The sequence below is a fragment of the Neolamprologus brichardi genome, chromosome 1 (genome assembly GCF_056152115.1).
Source record: "Neolamprologus brichardi isolate AB-2024 chromosome 1, ASM5615211v1, whole genome shotgun sequence".
NCBI lineage: Eukaryota > Metazoa > Chordata > Actinopteri > Cichliformes > Cichlidae > Neolamprologus > Neolamprologus brichardi.
In genome coordinates, this window is record NC_142104.1 from 41644712 (window position 1) to 41672693 (window position 27982).

General features: G+C 42.2%; 1 protein-coding gene across 1 annotated transcript; it reads left to right on the forward strand.

The window, feature by feature from the left end:
* The first annotated feature begins 825 nt into the window (after positions 1 to 825).
* On the forward strand, positions 826 to 27982 carry LOC102789538 (ankyrin repeat and BTB/POZ domain-containing protein 2-like). The gene is made up of 17 exons (XM_087845139.1): positions 826 to 1805; positions 13592 to 13720; positions 14569 to 14776; positions 14881 to 15033; positions 15372 to 15537; positions 15733 to 15822; positions 15901 to 16002; positions 16130 to 16226; positions 16604 to 16730; positions 16821 to 17074; positions 20330 to 20508; positions 21245 to 21350; positions 21436 to 21538; positions 25885 to 25957; positions 26042 to 26110; positions 26813 to 26926; positions 27510 to 27982. The coding sequence occupies exons 1-17, from the start codon at positions 926 to 928 to the stop codon at positions 27753 to 27755; spliced, it is 3096 nt and encodes a 1031-aa protein (XP_087701265.1). The 5' UTR covers positions 826 to 925; the 3' UTR covers positions 27756 to 27982.

Here is a 27982-nt window from a genome sequence, read left to right on the forward strand (position 1 = left end):
CATGATCCATCCCTTAGGCACGCTGCAATAGGCCTAGGCTGCTGGGGTCTTCCCATGATGCACTGAGCTTTTCTTTTTCATTCCTCTTTTCACTCTCCATGTGTTTTTAGACTTTAATCATTATTCATTCATTTTAATCGACGGCTCTCTTCCGTGTTGTCTTTTTTCCTGCCTCTCACTCCCAACCAGTCGTGGCAGTTGGCTGGTCTTCCCTGTGACTGTGTTTTTGCAGTTAAAAGGGAATTTTTCTCTTACTGTTGCAAAGTGCTTGCTTATAGGGTGTTGTTTGATTGCACCATAAGTTACAATGGTGGTGTACCCCAGAGAGCCACATTCGTTGTATAGAAAGCTCGTGGTTAACAATGAATTTAGCTGAATATGGTGAAATCTTGCATCATCAGAGGCCTCAGGTTTCATAGCTTTGAATAAGGTCTTTGCTTGTCTCAGAAGACAAATTTAATGACATTTTTGAAAATACAGTTCAGCTTCCGTGTTGTTCATGCTGGCTTTTAACAAAATATGTCTCATCTGGGCTTTTCCAACTTGGAAAGTAAAAACAGCTGAGGTGAAAAGGACTTCTAGTCCAGCTAGTTTTTAATGTGAACATCATACACCAGACTTTTTTCCCCCCCCAATGACTTTAACACACCCACAGATAATCACGCGTGGTTATAGCCACAGGGAGGTGCTGACGAGCAGGGTGAAAAGGATGTTGTGGCAGGACTGTGAGTTCGAGTTTGATTGGTCGCTTGTGCGTAAAACACTCCGTCCCTCTTTAAACTGCGGTCAGGTTTGGTACAGCCTCTCCTACAGCTGTGTGTTTCTGGCAGCTGGATGTAGGAGCCTCTCTTCTTTAAACTGGGGATCAAAATTGGAATGGTAAACACTAGCTGGGTTCTCTATTGTGCGTAAAGAGCTCCGCATCATGTCCAACAATGTGTTGATTAAAACCCTAGAGGGCCTGTGCCTGGATTCGGGTTATATGGCGGAGGAGAACTGCCCGTCACTCAGCCTGTCCTCGGGCAGGTCGGGGCACTCGCAGCCAAATTTGAACACACCTCACCGGGGTCCTTGCTGGCAGCACGCCGGCTCCCTGTACAGCAGAAACGGTAGCTGGGACACTGTGAGCACGCTGCCGGAGGACGTGATAGATATCCTAACGAAATGCCCCTTTCTGCCCGAGCTGGAGGAGTATCCCTGGATCGAACAGGAGCTGCTGGAAGTTGTGCGTAAAGTTGCCGGCACGCGTGCGTCATACACGAGGGAAGCGGTCCTCAGGCTCTCTGTCCTGCTCCGGAGAGCTTTGGTGCGCATCTCCCGGGAGGCTCAGCGGCTGAGTGAGCTGCACAGGCGGTGCACACGGCTGGAAGTGCAGAGCGCAGTGAGGCTGGTGTTGAGTTGGGGTCTCGCAGAGAAGTGCATCTCATCTGCTGTGAAGGCGGTGTCCCTGTACTGCATGAACTCAGGCAACACCGCGCGTCAGCGCGGCAAGTCCTCGCGCTGCGGCCTCACGCTCTCCGTGGGCCGTTTCTTTAGGTGGATGGTGGAGACGCGGGTGTCGGTTCGTGTGCACGAGTACGCTGCAGTGTGCCTAACAGCCTGTGTCGAAACTTTGGCAGAGGAAGTGGCAGGACGTGGGCTGCAGGCGGCGAGGCTGACCGCGGAAGAGGAGGGAGGGCATAACGACGGGGTCATCTGCGGTCCGGTGACCACCGAGCTGCTGGATGGAGCTGTGAGCAACGACGCAGAGCTGTGGGGGCTGCTGCAGGTCTACGAGCATCTCATATGTGGCAAAAATGCCAGTGGTGAGTTCAGTGACCTCATGACGAGATTTTGAACCTTACTTTTAATAAAGTATAGATCTTTAAAAATTCTGATCTAAATCTAAAAAAGGATCAAAATGCAAATGTTATTAATTTATCGCTTAAGTTTAAAGCAGGTATTATATGCACATGTACAGGCTGTTTTTCTCTCCCCTGTCAAGAACCTTAGATTGAAAAATGACAACTACAGAAAATCCAAATAAGAAATAGCTTTACAACAACCAACTCATCCAAGTTACCTTCCAGCAGATCCACAAACGATACTTCAAAAAGTTCAAAAAAGGTTCTGACACCTTTTTTCTGATACAGTGGATACAGTGTGTTCTTTGTGCAACATTCCAATCTGATGTTCACTTTTATTATAATTATGTTCATCTGGTTACAAAACGATTTGTCCATTAGGACTTGTTTTGTTTTGGAGCTCTTACTTCACTGTCAGTCACAGTGAAGCAGTGTTCTTTTGACCTCTGCTGTTATAGGAGTCATATATATATATATATATATATGTCATATATAGAGACAATAACACTATGTCCAGCTGTAGCATGTCTGAGGCTAGTCTGAGGCGTAAAAGCGCATTTCCGGTGCTCTGCTAAAATTTCTCTTTCCAAATTTCTGTCACATTTATCTTATAATATGTGATATTTCCTCTTCTTTCTCTGTTACACTTTCACATCACAGCTTGTGAGAAAGAGGAAGATGTCTGGATGAAAACCTGCCAGCTTTTGTTATTTCAATCAGTCTTTGAAAAAGACCTCTTCTTCAGTACAGTGCCAGGACTTGCATATCTGTGACTGACGGCTGTGGGCTACATCTTCACAGGCTGACCTCACTACAGAGGGGAAAAACCTTGACTTCCTACTCGGTCCTCTGTTGAACTGGGTAGTGTTACAGATTAGACGAGTTGATGATGGCATTAAATTGCTGAGAACTCTCCAGAGTCCAGGTAATAAGAACCAGAAGCTTAAGAAGTCTACAAACACCACAGAGAGAGCAATTAGACAATCCTTCAGACAGGAAAGAGGCATTTGGGGTAGTAAGTAGGAAACACTGTCTGTTAGACGTACTGAGGTCAGCTTTGTTCTTCTTAAACATATTTTGTCTTTGAATAGCTCCAAGTTATTTTGAGATAAGAATTTCTTTCTAATCACAGCATGGACAATGGGCAACTGAGGAAGTGTTACAGAGCAAAGTTGCATGAATCTTTTGTCACAAAATTGACAAGAGATGCTTTCGGCCTCAAGTTTGAAGGGCAGATTAATTCCTTGGGCTCTTTATTGTACAGATTTGGATTAGAACTTTGTTTCTTTTGATAAAGCATATAGTTAGGGCTGGATCAGGTGACCCTGAATCCTCCCTTGGTTGTGCCGAGGCTGGTGAGGGCTTCCCATGATGCACTGTCTTTTTTTTTTCTCTTCACTTACCTTTTTTTCACCCACTGTGTGTTTATACACCACCCTGCGTTTCATCATTAGTTATCATTAATCTCTACTCTTCCTCCCCTTATCCCAAGCGGATGGTCACCCTTACTGAGCCTGGTTCTGTCAGGTTTCTTCCTGTTAAAAGGGAGTTTTTCTTTCCCACTGTCACCGGTCTTTACCTTCCATTAAGTGCCTCAAGGCAACTGTTGTTCACTTCAATTCAATGTATTTATATAGCACTCTTCACAGGGTAAAAACCACAAAGTGCTTCACAGTAATATAAAAACAGATATACATTAAAAAAAAAACAGCACAATCAAACTTACAGCAGAAATCTAATTAAAAGCTAGTCTAAATAAATGAGTCTTAAGCTGCTTTTTAAAAGAATAAATACAATTAAAGCAACGCAATGATGGAGTTAGAGCATTCCACAACCTGGGGGCCACCGCTCTAAAAGATCTATCACCTCTGGTCTTAAAACGAGTTCATTGGACCACCAACAACCTTTGATTAGATGATCTCAGGCTGTGAGAGGGAGCGTGGGGTTCTAAAAGATCAGAAATGTAGGCAGGGGCATCACAATTCAAAGCTTTACAAATCAGTACCAAGATTTTAAAATGAATTCTGAAATGTACTGGAAGCCAGTGTGATGAACGTAAAACTGGTGTAACGTGCTCTCTTTTCCGTGTCTTAGTTAAAAGCCTTGCAGCAGCATTCTGGACTAACTGGAGACGGTCAAGATTCCTTTTGCTCAAACAAAGAAAAAGGCTGTTACAATAATCTAAGCGAGATGAAATAAAAGCATGAATAACCATTTCTAACTCAGACTTAGACAGCAAAGTTCGCAGTTTGGAGATGTTTCTTAGCTGAAAAAGGCAGTTCCTAATTAACTGTCGAGAGTGTTGTTCTAGGGACATGGCAGAATTTAAAAAAAGGTACCTGAGGCTCAGGTGAACAGATGAGCCAAGAGAACCAAGATATCTGGTTGTCGGGGGCAATAATTAATGTTTCTGACTTCTCAGAGTTCAACTGTAAGTAGTTGTCACCAAGCCACTGTTCAATGGAAGCTAAACATTTAATTAAAGAGGACAGTTTATGGACTTCCATCAGCTTAAAAGAGCAGTAGAGTCGAATATCATCAGCATAGAAGTGATAAGACACCTCAGGGAACTGCCTAATTCTAAGTCCTAGAGGTAACATGTACAGGAGAAAAAGAATAGGACCCAGTACTGAACCCTGCGGTACCCCACATGTCAGATCCTTAGAATGTGACATAAACTGATTCGCAAAAACACTAAAAGATCTGTTGGAGAGGTACGACCGAAACCACTCCAGAGCCAGACCGGATACAGCGACTCTGTCCCGGAGCCTGTTAATCAGGATAGTATGGTCAACGGTGTCAAAGGCAGATGTTAAGTCCAGCAAAACCATGACTGAGGATGCTCCGGAGTCAGCTGACATCATAATGTCACTAGAGACTTTAATTTTGCGGTTTCTGTTGAGTGACTTTTACGGAAACCCGACTGAAATTTGTCATAAATTTCATGTTTTTCTAAAAAAAAAAAAAAAACTTGTAAGTTGATCTGCAACTACTTTTTCCAGAATTTTCAACAATAATGGAAGCTTAGAGATAGGCCTATAATTCTTAAGCTGTGTTGGATCCAAACCGCTCTTTTTAATATTGGCTCAACAACAGCATGTTTACAGAACCTAGGGACCACACCTGGTGAAACAGAGTTGTGATTTGGGACTATATAAATGACATCGAATTGAATCGTTTCCCTTATATGTTCAAACAAATTTGTTGTGTTTAGTGTGTTGAAGTGTGGACCCTAAAGCAGACACAGAAACAGGCAGATTGCAAGCAAAAAGTGAGATACAGGGAACAGGAGATACAGGGGGGTGTCGATACAGCAGAGTATTGCCATATTTTGCATGGAGATATTGTATAGACACCAAGACAGGGACACCAAATATTGATATTTGATTAAATACTTGAGAATACTGTGAAGAGGAGGCTGCAAATGTGAGAGTTAATGTGAGTTTCTGTCTATGCAGACAGAAACCTGTTTGTGCTTTTTGACCTTTTATCACAGTTAATTGCTGTATTATTAGGAACAGATTGCACGTGATTGCAAACTTGACACCATAGAAGACTGTCTGTCTCATGGCAACATTGATAGCAGATTTTAGTTGACAGCTTGGTGTGTGTGACAATCAGATTTTCACATAAAAATCAACTGAAGTGAGATAATTTTAACTTAACAGACAAAATAATTAGCCTTTGAAAAAAGTAATAAATCACAATATATGTTATTGTACCACTCAGCAATTTGCAAAAAATGTAACGATTCACAATAACGTCGTTCCTCTACATGCAACAGTAACACAGTGAGACAACAAAACAATACTCACAAGTAGACTGAGGATTTAAATAGACACATGAGCATATCGGGAGCGAGAACACAAGGTACGGGTCAACAGAATCAAGATAAGAAGTAAAACTAAATACAGACTAACAGACAAAGGACTGCCAAAATAAAACAGGAAGAAACTAAATCACTGGCACATTAACCACAGAGACGGAGACTTAACAACAAGGAACAACTCAAACTGTGATAAACTTAGAACTAAAACTGGGTCCAGTTTGAAAACTGGATTCTATTGTGAAAGTCTGCACGTCCATCATGCTGCACGCAGCATCTTAATCATCCAGGAAACAGAAACGATCATGTGAACGAGTCATAACAGGAACCTGGTAACACAGCCAAACACAAACAGGCACCACATTTCACTGCAACACGCTGGGATACTACAGGTCCCAACCCTGAAAGGACGACGAACGGGGGAAGTAAATGAGTGAGTGCTGTTAGCCTCTGACCCACATACACACCCACACACACACACATGCACAAAGGAGCTCTCTTTTTCACTCATGGGAGGTTCACGACTCCCAGTGTTGGACTGAACAAACAGCCAGATCAGGCAGGAGACACACACACGTACACACACACACACACAAACACGCACACACACACACACATGTACACACATGTACACACATGTACACACACACACACGTACACACACACAGGTACACACACACACACAAACACGCACACACACGCACACACACACACATGTACACACACACACGTACACGTACACGTACACACACACGCGTACACAAACACACACACACACACACGTACACAAACACACACAGGCACACACGTACACACACACACACAAACACGCACACACACACACACAGGCACACCTACACACACACACATGTACACACACACACGTACACGTACACACACACGCGTACACAAACACACACACACACACACGTACACAAACACACACACAGGCACACACGTACACACACACACATGTACACACGCACACACGTACACACACACACATGTACACACACACGCGTACACAAACACACACACACAAACACACACGTACACACACACACATGTACACACATGTACACACACACGCGTACAAAAACACACACACACAAACACACACATACACACACACACACGTACACACACACACACGTACACAAACACACGTACACACACACACACGTACACACACACACACATACACACGTACAAAAACACACCTACACACACACACACGTACACAAACACACACACGTACACACACACACGTACACGTACACACACACACACACACACACACACACATACTTGTATAACTGCATCTTTCTTTAACAGGAACAGTTGGTCCAAACAGCCAGCGTTCTTCCTGATTCTTCCTGATCTGGCAGCAAAAGCAGTGAAACTGAGCAAACATTTCCACTTTGTTTGCTGATAGCATCCACAGACACAGCTCATAATAAATCCAACAGAAAGCAGATTTAGGCTAACACTGGTTGTCAGATCAGCTCAGAGCGATCTCCTTACACGAGGCTTTTTTTGTCTTCCTTTGTGACATCTGTAGTTTTCATCTGCTTCTGTGTAGGTTAAAAAAATCAGTGAACTATTTTTACTCCTGAGCATCCTTCAGTAACTCTCCTCTTTCCTCCAAATATATTTGAATAACTCTGACGTCCTTCAACACGATGCACCGATGAGGCTGATTTCTGGGTCATGAGCAGGATGACAGAGAACAGAAAAAGAGGCGCAGATGAATTACTCTGCAGCACATATAGTGGTTACAGTTGTTCTGCTGCAAACTGGTAATGGCCCAGAGAGCAGACGCACCCGGTCATGATGGTGTCACCAACAAAGATGGCTTACCTGAAGAACGCTTTGGTCATGTGAAAGCTGACTTAGATTTATTTACTGTGTCAGCTCTACAGGCAGGATCTCAACAACCAAATATTACTGTAATCAGTACTATTAGTGATGTCACAATCCTTTGTGCAAGGTCGTGGGAGCTATCTTTGGGCAGATATTTTGAAGCATTATCCAACAACAACAACAAACTTTATTTATATAGCACATTAAAAAACCAGTGGTGTACCAAAGTGCTTAACATGCAAGAGAATAGGATGAAGTAACAGGGAAGGATGAGGCTATGGCAAGGTACCAAAACAACAAGCAAGTTGAATGGCATTAAAACACAAAAGCAAAAGAAATGTCATATAAAAGCATAAAAGAAAACTAAGTGTAAAGGATAAAACAGTGTGTGTGTGTGTGTGTGTGTGTGTGTGTGTGTGTGTGTGTGTGTGTGTGTGTGTGTGTGTGTGTGTGAGCTATGACTGAGGAGGAAGTGGATGCAGCCAGCTGGAGACAGTATCTGATGCTGGGTCAGATTACATGGAGTAATCCAACACTCATTGTGCTACCAAATGTCACTTAATGTCATCTCCATCTGGCCTTTATGTGAAACTATAAAACAGAAGGAAAATGTGGTTTAATGTTTAATGGCTCGGCTACTTTGGGTTGTATTAGCAGGAGGATACAATCTGTGAGCTCCACCACAGAGCGAAGGAAGGCTCCAGCAGGAGCATTTTATGGACAACTGCACCAAAGTAAAAGGTTAACCAGAGGTCGAGTACATTGGACGGCTCTGTCCTGACCAGCTTTAATCAAACTGTAAACTTCTTCGTGACAGGAGGCCGTTTGGATGCTGGAGCTCTGCTCTGCTGTTGACAGCATCTCATGGCTGCTGATTCCTGGCTCTGTGCGCTCATTGCCCCAAGCCAACACAGAATCGCTCCAGACATGCGGCCTGCAGGTTTCAACCAGATTATACTACGAAAACAACATCTTCTACCTGTGTGTTTGACATTTCTCTGAGCGGAGGCTTTATTTAATCCCACCCAAGTAAGAGCACAGGATTCTCTGTTTCTGTGCCATTTGAATCTTGTTTCTGCAGCTTCTTCATGTTGGCTCCATGTGAAACATATCATATCATAAAAGCCCTGATACGGATTGTTTCTACCATAAGTTGACTTTAAACAGTCTGTTCAGGTTCCTTGATGTTATGAGCACTGAGCTAACCCCTGCTCTGACTGACCTTCGGACCTCCACTTAAAAGACTTAGATTGTTAAGGATCATACTGTATTGTACTGTACTGTATTATCATACTGTATGCTACACAAACAAGTGACTTACTGGTGCTTTTAGGTGAACTGTGTGAATTCAAAAATCCCTTTTCCATGGTTATAATATTTCTGTAGTTGCAGGCTCTTGTCTACATTGTTGGGTTAAGCATCCATCTCTCTAATATTCTGACCAACAGGTCAAGGTAAAAAAGCCAGTGCTATAGTGGGGACACTGACACCATGGACACCACAGCCAGTTATTAGCTTTTATTTGAACTGGGGTGCAGGTTTTGGCTAATTAAATTGAGAAAAGTCAGAAGAAATGAAACGCCGTGTCCTTAGTAGCAGTGTTGGTCAAGTTACTTGAAAAAAGTAATCAGTAACTAATTACTGATTACTTCCCCAAAAAAGTAATCCAGTTACTTTACTGATTACTTATTTTCAAAAGTAATTAATTACTTAGTTACTTAGTTACTTTTTAAAAACACGATTTACAACCTGAATAGGTGATAAAGTGATAGATCTTTCAGCCCAATTCTACTTTTTCTGCATAATCCATCATACAAAATGTAATCAAATGTAAAAAGTCTCTTTTTAAAACTTGTTTTATTAGTTTTAATCTTTTAACTTTATGCATCAAGCAAAAATTTAATTATATGCAACATTCACTGACTGGAAGAAATTAGTTTAACATTTAAACCTATTTTCTGCACATTCCAGCACATAAAATAAAATATTTTGTGTGTTTACACTCAGTCTTTCAAATAGATGCAAGTAAAACACAGTAGAAAATAAATAAAATCAAAGACTAGCGGTCCTGTTGCTCTATTTTCACCTGTAAAGCAGGAGTGGGGTAGGCGGAGGGTTACCCTGGTGCAGGTGTGCAGCGGTCAGTGGAAGAATCCGCGAGTTTCTCTGTGAGTTTCCCATTACGTCGTAGCTACTCGGTGCTTGCTTGGAAGTTTAGGTTTTCTTCGCTGTAAGAAGAAGTTTTCTTCCCACGCACAACGGACACTAATGTTTTTGTCACTTTTTATGGAATCAAACTCAAAGTAAGGTCAGTACTTCCACGCTTTAAACGCTGCACGCTCATACTCTCTCTGCACTCGATATATGATCCATTGTTGATCTGCACACAGCTGTTGTCACGAACGTCGCACTCGCTTACGTCACTGTCATGAGACATTCTCGCAAAAAAATCACGGTTTTAGTAACGCAGTAAAGCAGCGTTCCTACGGGAAAGTAACAGTAATCTAATTAACGTTTTTGCAATAGTAATCTCTTACTTTACTCGTTACTTTAAAAAAGTAATCAGATTACAGTAACACGTTACAAGTAACAAGTAATGCGTTACTGCCCATCTCTGCTTAGTAGAATGAAAGCCAAATAAGTGAGGGATGCATCTTACATCCAATGCATGCCTAATGGTCTGGTTACAATTTGTCAGTCACAAAAAGCATGCTCTGCCTTTATCATCTATTTTAACGAACCAAAGTATGAAGAGAGAGATATACTTAAGAAGGCCTTTATGCAATAAATTATTTTAAATGATTAATAAGATCATTTTCTTAAACTTGACCCTGCTGACCATTAGAAAGAATTCGAGACTACTGACTCAGTTTTTAGATGCAGAGGCTCGACTGCATCCTCAGTTTTGCTGGTTGAAGATGTGATCACCAGGTAACCTTTTGTTCCCAGCTAGTTGACATCCTATTTTTACTCTAGTGTGATGTAGTCCTAAAATATTAGAACAGCAACAGGTTCTAAATGACTTTAACAGAAGTTCAAAAAAGCCTTAATTTATTTGATTAGCAACAATCTGTGATTCCCTCAAATCAGAACAACAGTTGCCTCAATGTGCTTTATGTTGTAAGGTGAAGATCACACAATAATACAACAGACAAAAGCCTGAAAATCATGTGACCCCGTATGAGCAGCACTTTGGCGATAGTGGGAAGGAAAAACTCCATTTTAACAGGAGGAAACCTCCGGCAGAACCAGGCTCAGGGAGGGGCGGGGCCTTCTGCTGTGATTGGTTGGAGTGAGAGAAGGAAGACAGGATAAAGACCCTCTGTTAAAGAGAGCCAGAGATTAATAATAACTCATGATTAAATGGGGAGTGGTGAACAAACACAGTGAGAAGGTGACAGAGGTCTGCCTACATGATTCCAGTTGGATGTTGTTGAGTTTCTATTGCTTTGATGCCATGACCTTTACTCTTACTCTTGTTACTAGTCTTTACTCTAAATTATTTTTGTAGCAATAATAAAACCTTCTGCATGTAAATGTTCTATGTTGTCACTATCTGACCCGTTTTCACTACGGAGCCCCGCAGGGGACATGGGAGAAAAAAAAATTAAGACGGACTTTTGCGAGATCTTGCAAAACTAACTCGGGATCTTGCAAAACTTTTGCGAGATCTCGCAAAAGTTGAATTCCAACAATGGCGGCAGCTACTTAGTTGTAATATTACTCTTTCTGGGTCACAAAATACACTTTTAAGATATTTTGAGGCGTGAATGTAGTTGTGTAAACGTCAGATACCTGCTCGGTTTACAAGACATCACATATTTGCAAAAGTGCTCCGACGTTTTCGGAGATCTGACACCCACTAGCTCGAAGCTAACGGGAGGTCGAGACCTACTACAGCCAGGAGGAACACCGCTTTCCCGGCACATCGTGCCTCGACCTCCTGGTCGGCTTCGAGCTGGCGGCCTCCAAAGAATGCGCTAAAACCTTTGCGAGATCCTGAGTTTGTTTTGCGAGATCTCGCAAAAGTTTTTGCGAGATCTCGCAAAAGTCCGTCTTAATTTTTTTTTCTCCCATGTCCCCTGCGGGGCTCTGTATTTTCACAGCACTGCAGAGGTTTTGATTCTTTTTAAATGTATTTCCTTCTCTCCTGGTTTAGTCTGGATCGGACTGAGATTGTAACCTCAAACCCTTACACACAAACACACACTGAAACACACACACAACCTTTGACTCTCTGCTTCTGTTGTCTCAACCAAACACTTGCAGTATTATACCATGCAGCAGAAAAGAGCTGTTGTTTTCGGGGCCGGGGACTGAGCCTCTCTCTCCATTTGGGACACACACACACATACACTCAGTCTTTCTCACAGTGGGTGCTTGCAGGCTCGAGGGTTGTTGAGCGCTGTTTTCACTGAGCTGCAGGTACACACAAGGAGGCCGTCAAAGGAAATGACTTAATCACTCATGATTCTGGATGTAAGCAGGGCAGTGTTGGGAACAGGAGCTCAGGCGTGTCTTTAGGGGGGGTCGGTCCTACACGGGTCGGTATTAGAGAACAGTGATTTGTGCTTTGTCCGCTGCAGACTGGTCCCCTGTTGTGCACCAGTGAATAGATGCCTGTTCACCCTGTCTCCTGTCTGTAAACATAGCAGGGTAATGAGCATCGATTATCACCTACACAAGTCCGTTTTTTAACCAAAGCTTTCTTTATTTCTGGCCAGGCCTGGTTTTAGAAAGCAGAGATGTTTTTTTAGTAGAGAGGAATGAATCAGCTCAGGCTGATAAACAGTCTGATTAACATTGAGCTCAGAGGTGTTGGATGAGGTTTGGGCCACACCATACGGTGAGTATTGTTTCTAATACACTGAGCTGTATACCGCCTCGAGTACCGGTGTCCTGCAGGTTTTAGATCTCACCCTGGGTCAACATACCTGAATCAAATGATGAGTTCATCACCAGGCCTCTGGAGAACTTCAACACATGTTGAGGAGGTCATTTAGCCATTTGAATCAGCTGTGTTGGATCAAGGACACATCTAAACCCTGCAGGACACCGGTCCTCGACACCTGTGGTTTATGGTCATGTCAAGGCTAAAGATCTGACCATAGAGAGAACCAGTGGAATTACATGATTCACAGTGAGCAAGGACTTGGCAACGGTGGGGAGAAAAAGACCCCCAAAACCTCTTTTTGCAAAACCAGGTTCAGGGAGGAGCCGCCATCTGCAGGGAAGACGTCAAAGAGGACGAAGATCTGTCTGTATTCTGACTGAAATCTGCTGGATCTTAAGTTTTAAAAACACTAGTGTATAGTAAGGATGCAGAAAATGCTAGCTTACTCTAGCTAGCTCTTACAAGTATTGTACAATCTACTCTACAATATAGAGGTGACTGTTGTTGTGATTTGGCGCTATATACATAAAACTGAATTGAACTTTAAAACTAAGTACCTGTAAACACTCCAGTGGTTACAACCACTTCACTATCCCCATCTGTCCTGGCTGGTCGGTCATGTTCATGTCTCCACACATGATCACTGTGAATGCGTCACTAAAGCTGGATTTGTATTCTGTTGGGCTTTAGGTTTTGCAGATTGCCATCAGTGATGTGGCTTCCATTGTGCGTAAGGTTACGAGTCAGCAAATCCCCGATTCAAAAGCACACAATGGTCAGGGATCTACGAGTGTGTGTGTAAGTGGGTGATGGCGTATATCTGTATGGGCTTTTCTAAAGTGGCTGCTTGGCTTTGAGAGTGAGTGCATCGCATCGTACCAGCAGATGGCCTGAAGTGGTGGTGCATCATGTCAATAACATGAGAGAGCTTTTGTGCTGCAGTGCGTTCAGAACTGTTGTATCCATGATGTTCTGTGTGTTTGGGAGATACTTTTGTAATGCTACGTTGCAGTGATGAGTTTAAAACTGGCAAAGAGTTTCTGACGACAGAACCTTCTCCAACCACGTACACAGGCCAAAGTGATGCAACAAACCAACTCCCAGCTTTATGCAGGAAACTTGGCTAAAAACTTACAGCTTCATAAATGTTCTTTGTGTTTGTAGGTGAGCTGTCACTTCCAGCCCACATCAGCCCATACACAGAGAGCAGGGAAGATGCCTACATCCAGCTGGAGCTGCGGATGTTGGAGCAGGCGCTCCTTGCCACCTGCGTCGGCAGCATTGGAGAGCTGAGTACGTGTGTGTTGTGTCAGTCAGCACAGTGGGCTCCTGTGTTTTGTGTGTGTTTATTTAAACTGTGACCGACGTCGGACTCCTGGGACACAGCGTTTCTCGCTGCCACTTGGTTCCATAATCTGTGGCTTGTGTCCAAATAACAAGAGCACTTTCAGACCCTGCAGGCCACCGCACCTCATTATCTGGCACATAACCCAGGTAGCTACCACAGCTAAAACAAGCTAGCTGCAGTAGGCTAACGTTAGCATTTAAAAATAACTTATTTCCAGATGTTTCTTTAGGTTGGAGTCTTTTGACCCACCAACATTAACAGGACGCTTACATTAGAGCCTCTTATTGCGTCTTTTGTTTGGGTTTCCTGCAATGCGTGGAATTACCACAATTAGAGAGGGGATGGGCTAACATATGAAACAGGAAATGACCGCCATGTAATGCATTTAACAAAGTAACTGTATTCTAATTATCACTTATTTAAGTGGTAACTGTAACAGAATACAGTTGCTCATATTTTGTGTTTTTAAATACATAATGCTGGTACATGTACTCTGTTACTCCAGAACTGACTATTACAGACCCACTGTGATCCACTATGTCAACAAAACTGGAAGGTTCATAACTCAAAAACACTGGATCAGCAGGTAAATGGCAGATCAGAGGGAGAAATAATGCAAATTAAATTGTAACTGTATGAGCTTTATGGTAAATAATCTCAGCCTCATTATTGCTGTTGTTTTTTTTTTATTTTTACATTTTTCCTTTGTCCATAAAACAGACATAAATACAAATATATTAAGTTTATAAACAGCCTGTGGTGGTGGGAAATGATGGTTCCCGTCTTTTTGCAGGTGATCTGGTGTGTCGAGCAATGCACCACATGCAGCGTCTAAGAAGTTCGAGTCCCTCCATCAGCCACTCTTCTTCAGCCAATCAAATGCCAGTATCCTGGGCTCCAGATGCCCTCCGCACACTCTACTACTTCCTGTCCAGCCCACAGATGGAATCACTGGAGAATCCCAACCTTGACCCTCCAACCATGACACTGAGCAGAGAGAGGTGTGTGTGTGTGTGTGTGTGTGTGTGTGTGTGTGTGTGTGTGTGTGTGTGTGTGTGTGTGTGTGTGGCCACCTCTATACTGTCTTATGTTAAACTTTTTTCAGGCCATTCTTGCTCCTCCCTCCTCTCATGGAGTGGATCCGTGTTGCCGTGGTGCACGCTGAACATCGCCGCAGCCTATTGGTTGATAGTGATGATGTCAGACAGGCGGCCAGACAGCTTTTGCCAGGACTAGACTGTGAGCCCAGGCAGCTGAGGTAGGACACCAAAGAATAAAACCACTGATCGTGTATACTGTCAAAGCAGGAGTTGACTGATTACCAACCTGTCTGGTTATTGGTGCATTATTCAACCTTCTCAACTACACTGTATTGAAAGGATGCCTTAGATCCTCCAGGTACAGAAAGACTGCCTAGTGACCACAAAAAAGAAAATGAAATCAAGCCTCCAATCAGGAACCCTGAATATCAAAACAAGCTGTATGGCTATCAGTATGAGCAGCATCTAGTCCTCTGATAGGTGGATGTTCTCTAAAACTGCCGTGCAGATAAGAGTTAAATTGATATGACCCGTTTTTTACTGCGTTACTCTGCAGGCCAGAGTGCTGTTTCCAGTTGTGTAAATGTCTGGATGCAGAAGCTGCTTCGGCTAAATTCCAGTTGGATTTAGGATTCAGGATGCTCTCGTGTGGCCGAGCAGACCTGCTCCACCACGCCGCCCGGCTTCTAGGAGCTGAAGGTGTCAACACTGTAGACGATCAGGTGAGTGCAGCTGTGTTTCAGTGACTGCAACAATACTAGGTTGATGGTTTATACGTTTAAAATGTATTTCAGAAAACTGCTTAAAAATTTACTGAGAAGACTCCAATCAGAGTAGAGAGTTTTCCATTGTATTACTTTGTATCTAAATTATGTACATAAATAAAAAGAAAGAAAACCTACTTTGTGTTCTTGCAGGGAATGAGCCCTCTGATGTATGCCTCAGCAGCAGGAGATGAGGCACTAGTGCAGATGCTCATTGAAGCCGGAGCTCACCTGGACATGCAGGTAAAGAGTGATGGTGGTGTAGGTAAAACCTCAGTGCATAACAACAGGTTGTGAAGTATGTGTGTGCTTTATGTTCAGGTCCCTGGCAGCTCTGCCAGACATCCGTCTGTTTACCCAGGCAGTCGGCACTGGGTGGCCTTAACATTTGCTGTGCTTCACAGTCACCTGTCCGTGGCTCAGGTGAGTCCCTCAAACAGACTCCATCAGCAGAAAAACATTTCACTGAACTACTGAAATTAGCATTTGAATTGCTGCAGTGGTCTGACTGAATGAGGCTCTCACAGTATTGTGTTTCTCATGGTTGCAGCTGCTTTTGGAGGCCGGTGCAGACGTGGAGGGTGGAGCCTTGCTGGACAGTCAGGAGAGCTCCGCTGAGACACCGCTACAGCTAGCTGCTGCAGCGGGTATCATTCTGCTGAACATTTTAGCGTGTGTAATCTGAAGTTAGCTGACAAAACTGTAGCTTTACCAAAGTGGACCTTTTTGATCAGAAACACATTGTTAATAAGAATAAATTACAGTGGTGTAAATAAAAACTGGTTACAATATAACATCTATTTTGAGGTTTTCGTGTGTTTGACTGTTTGGTGAAAACTATTTGTATGAGTAGATGTTTTAGCAGAATAATGACTTGTATACTGACAGTGGTGCCAGTTTAGGCTCTACGAGGGGCCTCGTGGTCACATGAGATATTTGCTGATATAGTGAAAGACAGCGCGCGTGTGTGTGTCAGTGTATTTGTTTCGAATGGATCCACCAATAGAACATCCGATCTTCTCAGGTTACTACGACATGGTTAGCCTGCTGCTCGCTCACGGAGCAGACCCTCTGATCAAAGTGCATCATGGGAATTCACCGCTGTATGAAGACATGAACTGCTTTAGCTATGCAGCAGCACATGGGCACAGGTGAGACTTAAAGTTCCACATTTTCCACTTCCTGTTTTACCTTGCTCTTTCACACATACATAGCAACAGATTTGCCCTTTCCACCTGCAGAAACATCCTCAGGAGGCTTCTGCAGCAGCCACAGCACAGGAAGGAGGACATCCTCTCTCTGGAAGAGATCCTGGCTGAAGGAGTGGAGGATGAGGAGGAAGAGGAACTAAAAATTTCAACACAGCCTCTAGCTCCTGACTCCCCAAGCATTATTCCGAGTTTGTGTAAGAACAGGATGAAGGCCCTGCAGCAGGCAGCCTACTACAGCGCGGAGCACGGCTACCTGGACGTCACCATGGAGCTCAGAGACATGGGTAAGCACGTGATGTCAAACTGAGGAACTCTGGACTGGGGTAATCGACTTTTAAATAACAAGTAAATACATATGCACTGCAGGCTCCAGGTATCATTTTGAAATGTGCGTAATTTATTTTAAACTTGTGACAGATAAAAACAAAATTTCATGCTGAAGAAATCAGAGGAGAGCAAAATGTGAGATTTACAGTCCTTTATTACAAAGCTCAGGATGAAAATATCCATGAATATCAGACAGAGACTCATCATGAGCTTCATAATGAGCCCAGTAACACCTTATTTGTTACTTTAATTGGCTCTAATAAAATCAAATTGATTGAAAAATTAGTTCATTAAAAAAACACACGTCCAGTGAAGTGAACATTTAAACTATTAGCTAGTGTGCAGCTCTAGCACAGTACCAAGAAGCAGGCACAGGGGTGTATTTATGAAGCTCATTGCTGGGACATGAAAATCTACCTCAAGTGTTCACTGCTTGATAGAGTTCTTATAATCTGACAGGAGGGCGTGTCGACATATAGAACAATCTGGAAAACAAAGAAAACATGTTTCAACAGCGAGCGTTTAAAACTGTTATCTAGTATTTTTATATACTTATCGGTTTAATAACGCTCCAGGTAACCTGTTTCAATTCATAACCTTTTCTTTTATAGTCAGGTGGGATGTGATGGACTGTAAGTGATTAGCTGCTGAGACTCAAACGTGAGACCAGTCCAAAAATACATTTTTTCTGCTTACGTGAAGCAGCTCTCTGGTTCCAAAAACTCAGCTAGTAGAGTCAAATACGGTGGCCCTGAGAGGCCAAACGGACTGCAACTTAAGAACACACCAGCAATAAGAAAAACGCTGCAAAAGCACATAAAACACAACGGAAATGGGAAAAAACACAAGGGAAGTGTTTCTGGGGAGACAATAACCTGACGGACCATTTGCAGGAATATGCTGTCACTGTCACTACCCGATCCGTACCGGAAACCCGATCGGTACCCCGCATGCGCAAATCTACGTCACTTCCTCTCTTTGCCAACATTGCGACATTCAATATATTTGAATGACACGGTTAGCGCCCAGTTAGCTCCTAGCATTTCTCAGCAGCTCTGCCTCCTTTTCGACTACCGGGACATTTAAACTATGGATAATCCGTATACAAACAAATTTATGCTTTTCTCCTCAACAGAGAGCGTTCCCCGATTGAACAACAGCGCCGTAAAATAAGAAGAATGGCGCCTTATTACAGACTTAATAATATTGATTTAGCAATGTGTCACGTGAAGATTCATCAGCCAGATTAAGTGTTTACTGACAATTGACAGTGATAGCGGACATCATCATCACTATTCCAGTCAATCCTCTCCACACAGACAAGCATAAACACACTCGACTATCACTAAATCAAATTTAACACGCGTTTGTAATGACGCCAATTCAGTTTACAATAGGGTTCATTCGCTCGGTCAGCAGGTGGCAGTATCCTCATACACTGGGGAGTAAACTGCCATTAAACCAACAGAAGAAGAAGAAAACATCTGCACATGCGCGGTACGGATCGGGTAGACCCGATTTGTACGGTCCGACTTTGCACATGCGCAGTAAGGATCGGGGAGTCCCGATCCGTAACTATCTTTTTATTTTTCGTTTTTGTCTACATTGTACTGAAATGCTTCATTATTGCAAACATTTTAAGATATACTTATTATTCTTAACATCTTAACTGATACGCTGACACATAACTATCGTAAAACGCTACGACCGGAAGTAGACACCTTTCGCGCATGCGGGGTACCGATCGGGTTTCCGGTACGGATCGGGTAGCGACAGCGACATATGCTAAGGCTATGTTCCAATTCAGGTGCTGTGTCCCAATTCGGGGTATGCACGCTTGAAGTACGCACACTACGCGTACTACGTACGGTGCGTACTATAAGTACGAGAAGTGCGGAAGTGAGAGGCTTGTGAAATGGGACGGTCTAGCCTTCGTGGCGCTGTTCAGGTTGCCTAGCAACCATGATACTAACCGCGAGAAACGTTACATACAGCTTTGTTTGACAGAAATGAAGGAGAAAAATGTTTTGTTGGTCATTCATTTTTGTCATGACATCACTTTGATTAGTTGAGTATCTGAGGCTGAGACCACAGGACTGTAAAACATGATTGTTGGGCTTCATTTCTGTATTGAACAGTCATTTAAGATTAGTTAGTAAATAACAATTAGCTAATGTTGTTCATGAGACTAAAATCATCTCACTGTGGTAATGTAAATATAATATGGCCAATATCATAGTATTGTCAGATTATTATGATATATATATATATAGATAGAAAGATAGATATATAGATATAGATATTGATATCTATATATATAAAGGCTTTACAACCAAGTTAACGCTGAAAGTACAAACATCACTAATGTCACATAACTTTGCCGACATGTGGCCAACAGCAATGTTTTAATGTTCTTCGTTATTAAACATTCGCACATAAATAAGTGACGTCATATTCAGTACTTACTTTTGACAGTTCACTCTTGGCCGCTCCCTTCTGCCATATTTTGCGGCAAAATTATCATACCTACCACACCTACCGCCGCGCTATGAATTGTGGGATATATGGGACCACGAAGCGTGCACCGGACCATGCTTGATATTTGGGGAAATCGACGGCGCATTTGGAGTATGCATTTGAAGTACACTTTGGATTGGGACAGCCGTCGTCGTGTGGCGGTGACGTAATCACATTTAAAATGCGTACTTCAAGCGTGCAGACCCTGAATTGGGACACAGCGTAAGATTGCGCTGAGAGACACGTAAAAGAAGTTGAGGATGTGACAGCTAGTGCTGTCAGCGTTAAACGCGTTAGCGCGGTTAGCTCGTTAACGCGTTTAACGCTGACTGCACGAATTTCAATATAAATTTGAACCTTTTTGTTGTCCATGAGGTGTGCACGTTCTCTTTGTATTTGTGTGCTTCAACAAATGAAAGTGAAATAAACTGAATGAACTAACAAAATTCAAAATCCAAACTTTGTATGATGCCAGGAAACTTGGTGGTTTTCCATATATTGCATTGAAAGCGTCTTTATAAAAGGAACATTTGCAATCAGCTGCCTGCAGCTTCCTATTTCCTTTGGCTTTGATGAGCAGCGATCCAGAGAGCGGTGGGGGAAAAACAGAGTAGTTTAACAGCTTGTTGCTTCTGGCTCCAACTGCACAAAGACCTCAAACTCGTTCCCTGGTTCCCTCTCGCTGATCTCTCCAGGTGTCCCCTGGAGGCTGCACATCTGGTTAGAGTCTCTGCTCAGAGCCCAACAGCTGTGTAGGGACGATGTCATCATTTCCCTCCTCACAGAGTTCACCTCTATCAGGACGGAGGACTACAGCCCCGGGCTTCTCTCCACGGGCATCCCGCTCATGTTCAGCATGTTGGAGACCACCAAGGTACAACTCAGCACCTCTGCATCTCTGATTATGTGGATTTTCCTGTCTTTCCATAATTTCATGGAAATGCAGATGAAGGGTTTGAGGCAGAGCAGCGAAACAAAAGAAACAGAAATGTCTTGAAAAATAGCGATGGTACATTTTTATTGTTAAACAGATTTTAGAGAGTGGTTTCACACTCTGCGCCCAGTGCAACAAACATCTACTAGCTCTATGAAGTTCAGTTGGTTTTTTGCTCCCATGCATGAAAGACAAACTGTGTGTCACAATGATACTGCTGCAGAACGTGACAAAGCGTGGTTCCCGACCACTCCCACACTTTTGAAAAGAGCCAACCATTTGGGGACATTTATACCTGCACTGGGGACTATTCTGAAATTCAAACCTGTTCAAACTATGACACCATATTATAAAAATATTATAAAAATATTTTCTCATTTATTTACTTGTTTGTTCTTTGGTAATTTCTCAGTAAAGTTCATCACAGCACTCAGCAGTGGCATTAGTGTGAGCCACGTTCACACATCCATCCGTGTCATACTCACATGCTGATGGATGCTTCGGGGAAAATTTATTATGTTTCCCGTAGATGCTTCACCACTGGAGGACTCAGAGTTTGGATCATCAGTCTTCTTATATAATACAGCATATATAAAGGACTGTGTGTGGATGTGTGCTGCTGAATGCGCAGAGGTCAGTGCTACGATGATCTCCTGTTCTGTTTCATTCTCTGTAGGACTACGTGGTAACAAAGCGTCTGGCGACTGTCTTTTCTCTCTGCTACGGCTCGTCTCCCGTTCCTCCGGTCCCACCTTTGGACGTCACTCTGTCCACACAGCTGGGTAACACTCCCCTCCTGCCAGTGTCAATGTTTAACGTGTTACATTTGACCAACTTATGAAGGATTACATGCTTGTCTCTGCTCAGATATTCATTTTCTGAACAACAAAGAGATGTCAGACGTGACGTTCATGGTGGACGGGCGCCCATTCTTTGCACACCGAGTGCTGCTGATGTCTGCGTCAGACAGGTATCAACTCTCTTCTCTGACTGACATTAGCTGCCTGTTATTATTAACCTTTAAGAGGCTGCAGACATGCTCTAGTCAATGCAAAAAAAATTAATGTGTAAGGGCATGTAGCAAAAAGACTACACAATGCAAGAATATAGGCTCGGAGAAATTGCATAACATGTAAATTGTAAGTAGTTAAATTTCCAATAATGAGGTCAGGGTATATGTGTAAATAAGAAGTCTGGGTGAGCTAACGGCTCAAGCTTTTGACTCCTCTAAACGCTACATTTCAGTTTTTCTTTTTCTTTTTTTTGCTTAAACAGTTTTTATTCATTATCAAGAAAAGCATAAAACATAACAAGCAAACAAAAAAGAAAAAAAGAAAAAAAAAACCCAAAGGGAATATATTAAAGTCATTATATACCTGTACAAATACACATATGGGGTAAAGAGGAGAGAGAAAAAACCCCAAAAAAACACAAAAACAAAACAACAACAAAAACCACACACACACACAAAAAAAGCACATTTTCACGAACACAAAGATAAACTCCAAGAATGAATTGTTGTCCTTTACGCTTACTTCCTATTTAACCCTTTAAAACCGGTCAGAGCAGCACGCTCTGTTTTGCGTAACCATTTTTTAAATCCCGGTAGCTCTGCAACCACGTGAGCTAACGCAATAATTGTTTTTGCATATGAAACCGGAGGAGTTGTTCTTACATCTTATGCCATCAGCTTGTCCTCGGTTACAGTTTCCTTCCACATATAGCTTTGCAAAAACTACATAAAAAGCGCTTGCAGCAACAAAAACATAATATTCCAGAAACACGCTTTGCCGATCTGATCAGCTGTTCATAACACTTCCTACATCCATCAGCGTGAACTATCGCATGTCCACCATGACCTGCCCGAAACCGGAAGTGACGTCATTTTTGCAGAAATGTAGTTTTTTACCATCAGGGCCTCATGAGCCTATACTGGTGTTTTTAAAAGTTATGTTTGACTTTCTGACTTTCTGTGTCGTTTCTGGGATGCTTAGGACTCATATTGCACTGCTGGAAATAGTTTATTTTGATGCATATGCTGCTGTTTTTGCAAATTTGCATCATAATATTTATTTTCGTTTTTCCTGCAGTATATAAAAATTGGTGTATTTCAAAAATAAAACTATGAAGACACTTAAAATAAATTTCCTGTGGTAGGAAACTATTTTGTGCAACTTTTTTGTATTTACAGTTTTGAGGGATAAGCCTTTTAAATTTCTCTAACTAGAAATATATGTTAAAAAAACAAAAACGATTTTAAATTTTTTTGTAGTTTATTGCACTTTTTTGCAATTTATGTAATCACTATGCACTTAATGCAGACATATTATTAAAATTTAGGCTATAATGGTTGTATTGATGTATATCAACTTGAAATGCTCCCAAAAATGGCTCCACAGCATGTAAAAATATAATATAAGCTCTGGCTGACTTGGTTCTATGGTAGGTCTTAAAGGGTTAACTGAGAACATCTTAACTGCAACCACCCCCCCTCAACAGTTGGGACAAATCATTTGGCAAATAGGAAAGCAAAGGGGACCAAACATTGAGAAAGAGACCCTCATTTCAATTCAATTCAATTCAATTTTATTTATATAGCGCCAAATCACAACAAAAGTCGCCTCAAGGCGCTTCATAGATACAGAGAAAAACCCAACAATCATATGACCCCCTATGAGCAAGCACTTTGGCGACAGTGGGAAGGAAAAACTCCCTTTTAACAGGAAGAAACCTCCGGCAGAACCAGGCTCAGGGAGGGGCGGGGCCATCTGCTGTGATTGGTTGGGGTGAGAGAAGGAAGACAGGATAAAGACATGCTGTGGAAGAGAGACAGAGGTTAATAACAGATATGATTCAATGCAGAGAGGTCTATTAATACATAGTGAGTGAGAAAGGTGACTGGAAAGGAAAAACTCAATGCATCATGGGAATCCCCCGGCAGCCTACATCTATTGCAGCATAACTAAGGGAGGATTCAGGGTCACCTGGTCCAGCCCTAACTATATGCTTTAGCAAAAAGGAAAGTTTGAAGCCTAATCTTAAAAGTAGAGATAGTGTCTGTCTCCTGAATCCAAACTGGAAGCTGGTTCCACAGAAGAGGGGCCTGAAAACTGAAGGCTCTGCCTCCCATTCTACTTTTAAATACTCTAGGAACAACAAGTAGGCCTGCAGAGCGAGAGCGAAGTGCTCTAATAGGGTGATATGGTACTACAAGGTCATTAAGATAAGATGGGGCCTGATTATTTAAGACCTTGTATGTGAGGAGCAGGATTTTGAATTCAATTCTGGATTTAACAGGAAGCCAAAACAGGAGAAATCTGCTCTCTCTTTCTAGTCCCTGTCAGGACTCTTGCTGCAGCATTTTGCTAAAATAGCAGCAGTTCTTTCGTGAGGAATAACTTTAAATAATTCTCTGTACCACAAAGTCACAGAGGGGAGTTTATCCTTAACCCAATTAATGAGAATAGATTTCCCAGCTACCAGCAATAGTTTGTCACATAATTTGTGCTGCAAGTGATTCAATGTTACTTCTTTTGAGGGTCGGCCAAGAAGAAAATACCCGGGGTGCCTTTGAATCAGATTGTTAAAACTATTACTTGGTTCTTGAGATATGAAGCTCCAAAATCTTTTGATTAATTTACATTCCCAAAAGTAATGAAAAAAAGTGCCAGTTTCTTTTTGACATTTACTACAAAAATGGGAAATATGAGGTGCAATCTTATGCAAGACATTAGGAGCTATATAAAGGCGATGTATGAGTTTTTCTACTCTTGGATCTGTATGATGTCACTGAGAGCAGATATTAATATGATTAACTTTACAGCTCTAATTCAGACAGAGAAGGACATGAGGGACTGCACATGGCTCTAGTGTAAAGTTATTTTGAGCTCTTATTTAAGCAAAGCTCGTCTAGAAGAGTTATAAGTGAAATCCCCCAACAGACTCCCCAAACATGCTGCTGACTCAAAAACACTTAAGCACAGTATAAAGTGCTGACTGTGAAATTAACCTAAGATGTGAAGCAGCTTTGTATAATTCATAACAGAGGAACCTGTCCACTACACTAAATATTCTGATGTACGTATGTATTAGAGTAGTCGTGTTCAGGTCCAGTAAAGTGGGATTTGGCAGGTTGGACCAGTGTGAGGGAAGAAAATAATTTAGAAATAAGACAAATACGCCCCAGCAGTTTTTTTTCTTTGCATACAGGCTGTGATCAGCTGACCTGTTTGTGGCTGCTGCTTGATTCTAACACTGCACGGCCGTAAGCTTCACCACACCACTGCTCGCTAAGTTTAACCTGCACCAAACTGTATTTTCATGAAACCTTTGAGCAATACAAAATAATTATATCTTAATTGTTTCTTCTCACAATATGTGAGATCAATTTCAAAATATCAACATTGTGAAATGGATCCAATATTATTTTTTAAATAGCACGTGTAACTGAGTGAATGGGTTAAATGCAGAGAGGAATTTCTCCACGGGGATCAATACAGTACACATTATTATTATTGTTATTATTATTGTTATTATTGTTGTTATTGTTGTTATTATTGTTATTGTTGTTGTTATTATTATTATTGTTGTTGTTATTATTGTTGTTGTTATTGTTATTATTGTTATTGTTATTATTATTGTTGTTATTATTATTGTTATTATTGTTGTTATTATTATTGTTGTTGTTGTTATTATTGTTGTTATTATTGTTGTTATTATTATTGTTATTATTGTTATTATTATTGTTATTATTGTTATTATTATTGTTATTATTGTTATTATTATTGTTATTATTGTTATTGTTGTTGTTATTAACCCAGAAAAAGACCCAACACGGCTCCATGGGTGTGTTTTTTGCCTTCTTCTTTTATTTTGCTACAATCAGTTTTTATTATTCGCGGCACTTTCCGGCGCACGCTGCTCCAGCAGCTCCTCTCTCTCTGGCCCGGCTGCTACTGAAATAGGGAAGACCCACACAGCCCATCCTGAACCTGCTGCTCCACTCCTCCCCTGCAGCCGAGCCACCAACCACACCCGGACACATCATGATTTAGAACCAAACTTTAAATGTTCATTTTATCAAATGACACTGAGCACTGCTTACCTAGAAATGAACCTTTCATCCACTAATAGGAGGCATTCCTCAGTGAGCTTCCGTGTGCTATGATAACCAATGAGATCCATTTTAATGTGATTATTGATCATTAATTCTTACTCTTACACTTTATTTAGAAAGTTTATGTGAACAAGTGGCCTCGAATGTCACCGCCTTTTTAAAGAATGACATGTGTCCTGATGTGCGTTCTGTCCTGGCAGGTTTCGCCAGCTGCTCACAGATTCCCCCGATAACATCGTCCACATCAATCACATGACCTACGGCACCTTCCAGGTGAGGAACTAGCTTACCCCTTGTGCTTCGGTGCAGATGTGACGGAGACGTTTAGGTGGATGAAGGCTGTTTGTTTCCGTGCAGATGATGATGAAGTCTCTGTACTGTGGAGGAACTGAGGGGCTGTCTGTGTCTCCCTCTGAAGCCTTGAAGGTAAACGTCCCACAGACTGAGTCAATGCCTGCTCCAGTCTGGGCCTGTTTTAGGATTTCCAGCTTGTTGTGGATTGTACTGGTTTGTGTTTCAGTAGATGAATCTCTTTAAGCCACTGACTGTGAGGTAGGTTTAAACTATTTATGACTTCTTGCATTACTTCTGTCACCGGGGCAAATATTTTAGACGGCATCTGTTATTTTCTGTTGTTTCTGCTGCTGCTGCAGTCAGACATTTCTTTTTGGTAACGTGCTTTTTTGGACAGGAGCAGCAATCATGGCTCAAGAGTTGGGAGTTCGGCTTGTAATCGGAAGGTTGACGGTTCGAGCCCCGGCTCGGACAGTCTCGGTCGTTGTGTCCTTGGGCGAGACACTTCACCCGTTGCCTACTGGTGGTGGGCAGAGGGCCCGGTGGCGCCAGTGTTCGGCAGCCTCGCCTCTGTCAGTGCGCCCCAGGGTGGCTGTGGCTACAATGTAGCTGCCATCACCAATGTGTGAATGGGTGGATGACTGGATGTGTAAAGCGCTTTGGGGTCCTTAGGGACTAGTAAAGCGCTATATAAATACAGGCCATTTACCATTTTTACCATCAGGTTATTACTATGGCAGAAGTAATGTGTATTCACCACTCATGTGTGCATAACAAGCTTTGTAAATAGTGTAAAGTACACCGATGGTTTACTCTTTGGTGTCTGTCTCGTAGCTGTTGCCAGTGGCCACTTTCTACCAGCTCCGAGGTCTGCAAAGACGCTGTGAAATGTCACTGTCGCAAAGCCTTACTCTGGACAATGCTGTCAGCATCTACAAGGCTGCTAAGGTAAAAACACACAAGCTGACATGTAAGACACTTAGATATCTGGGACACAGCTTTTATTCAAACCATAGCATATGAAAGCACTGCCATGAAAAGCAGCAGTAGTAGTAGCCACGGCAAATCTAAATATCCCAAAAAAGATGAAATTGAAGGGGAGACTGATCAAACATAACTCAGGTAAAGTTTTGGATTGTTGCCTTTTGATGGGCAGTTACAGAACCTGATGATGGGACTCGTATAAACTCCACCACAAACTGTTTCCAAAATGTTTCTTTATGACTTTAGAGTACAGATAAAATAAAGAACAGGCAAAATTTGTGATTTCTCACATTACATCTGATTGATTGGACCATGTTCTATTTAGACCTTCATGCTGTGAAACTAAAGACTCGAGCCTTATTTTCTTTTAGGTGTAAAAATTATTGTATTTTTTAAGGGTGACTCGAATTTCAAGATCATAATAGAAGGAACAACTGTTTGCATAAATGTTGCTGCGAAAAAAATCTCCAAGGAAAAATTTCCTATATCAACATCATATATAAAATGGATTATCGCAGAGACACTGACTCAGCTTCTGCACTTGCAGCACCATGGAGGAGCTGAACTCTGCAGGTTTTGTGAAGGATTCTTCCTGCAGAACATGGATCAGCTCCTGGACAGGGAGGACTTCCACAGCCTGCTGCTAGGAGGTCTCAGTCAAGAGCTGCTATACCCAGGCCTGGGCACCCGGTCTGGACTCGACCAAGATCAGGATCTACTGGTCCTCCTAAGGGACTTGGAGAATGTACTTATCCAGAGACTTTATATCCTCCACTCTGCATGTCGAGAGTAGAAATGGTGGAAATGTGGACTGTGTTCGACCACACTCGTATGTGTACCTGGGAATAGAAGCCATACTGTATATAGTGTAGAGACACATTTTAGTGTAGAAGAATCCCAGTATCGATGATCTTAATTAACAGCTCTTAACTGGTTGAAGGTTTTCTTGTTACTCTGGATTTGACTCTGATGTTGGTCAGAAAAAAGGATTAATGTCACGTTTGGCTCTAGTTAGCTGTG

Coding starts and splice junctions, on each gene's coding strand:
- LOC102789538 (XM_087845139.1), top strand. CDS start 926: ATGTCCAACAATGTGTTGATTAAAACCCTAGAGGGCCTGTGCCTGGAT. Junction 14,777..14,880: donor ATGACACTGAGCAGAGAGAG/GTGTGTGTGTGT, acceptor AACTTTTTTCAG/GCCATTCTTGCTCCTCCCTC. Junction 15,034..15,371: donor TGTGAGCCCAGGCAGCTGAG/GTAGGACACCAA, acceptor GTTACTCTGCAG/GCCAGAGTGCTGTTTCCAGT.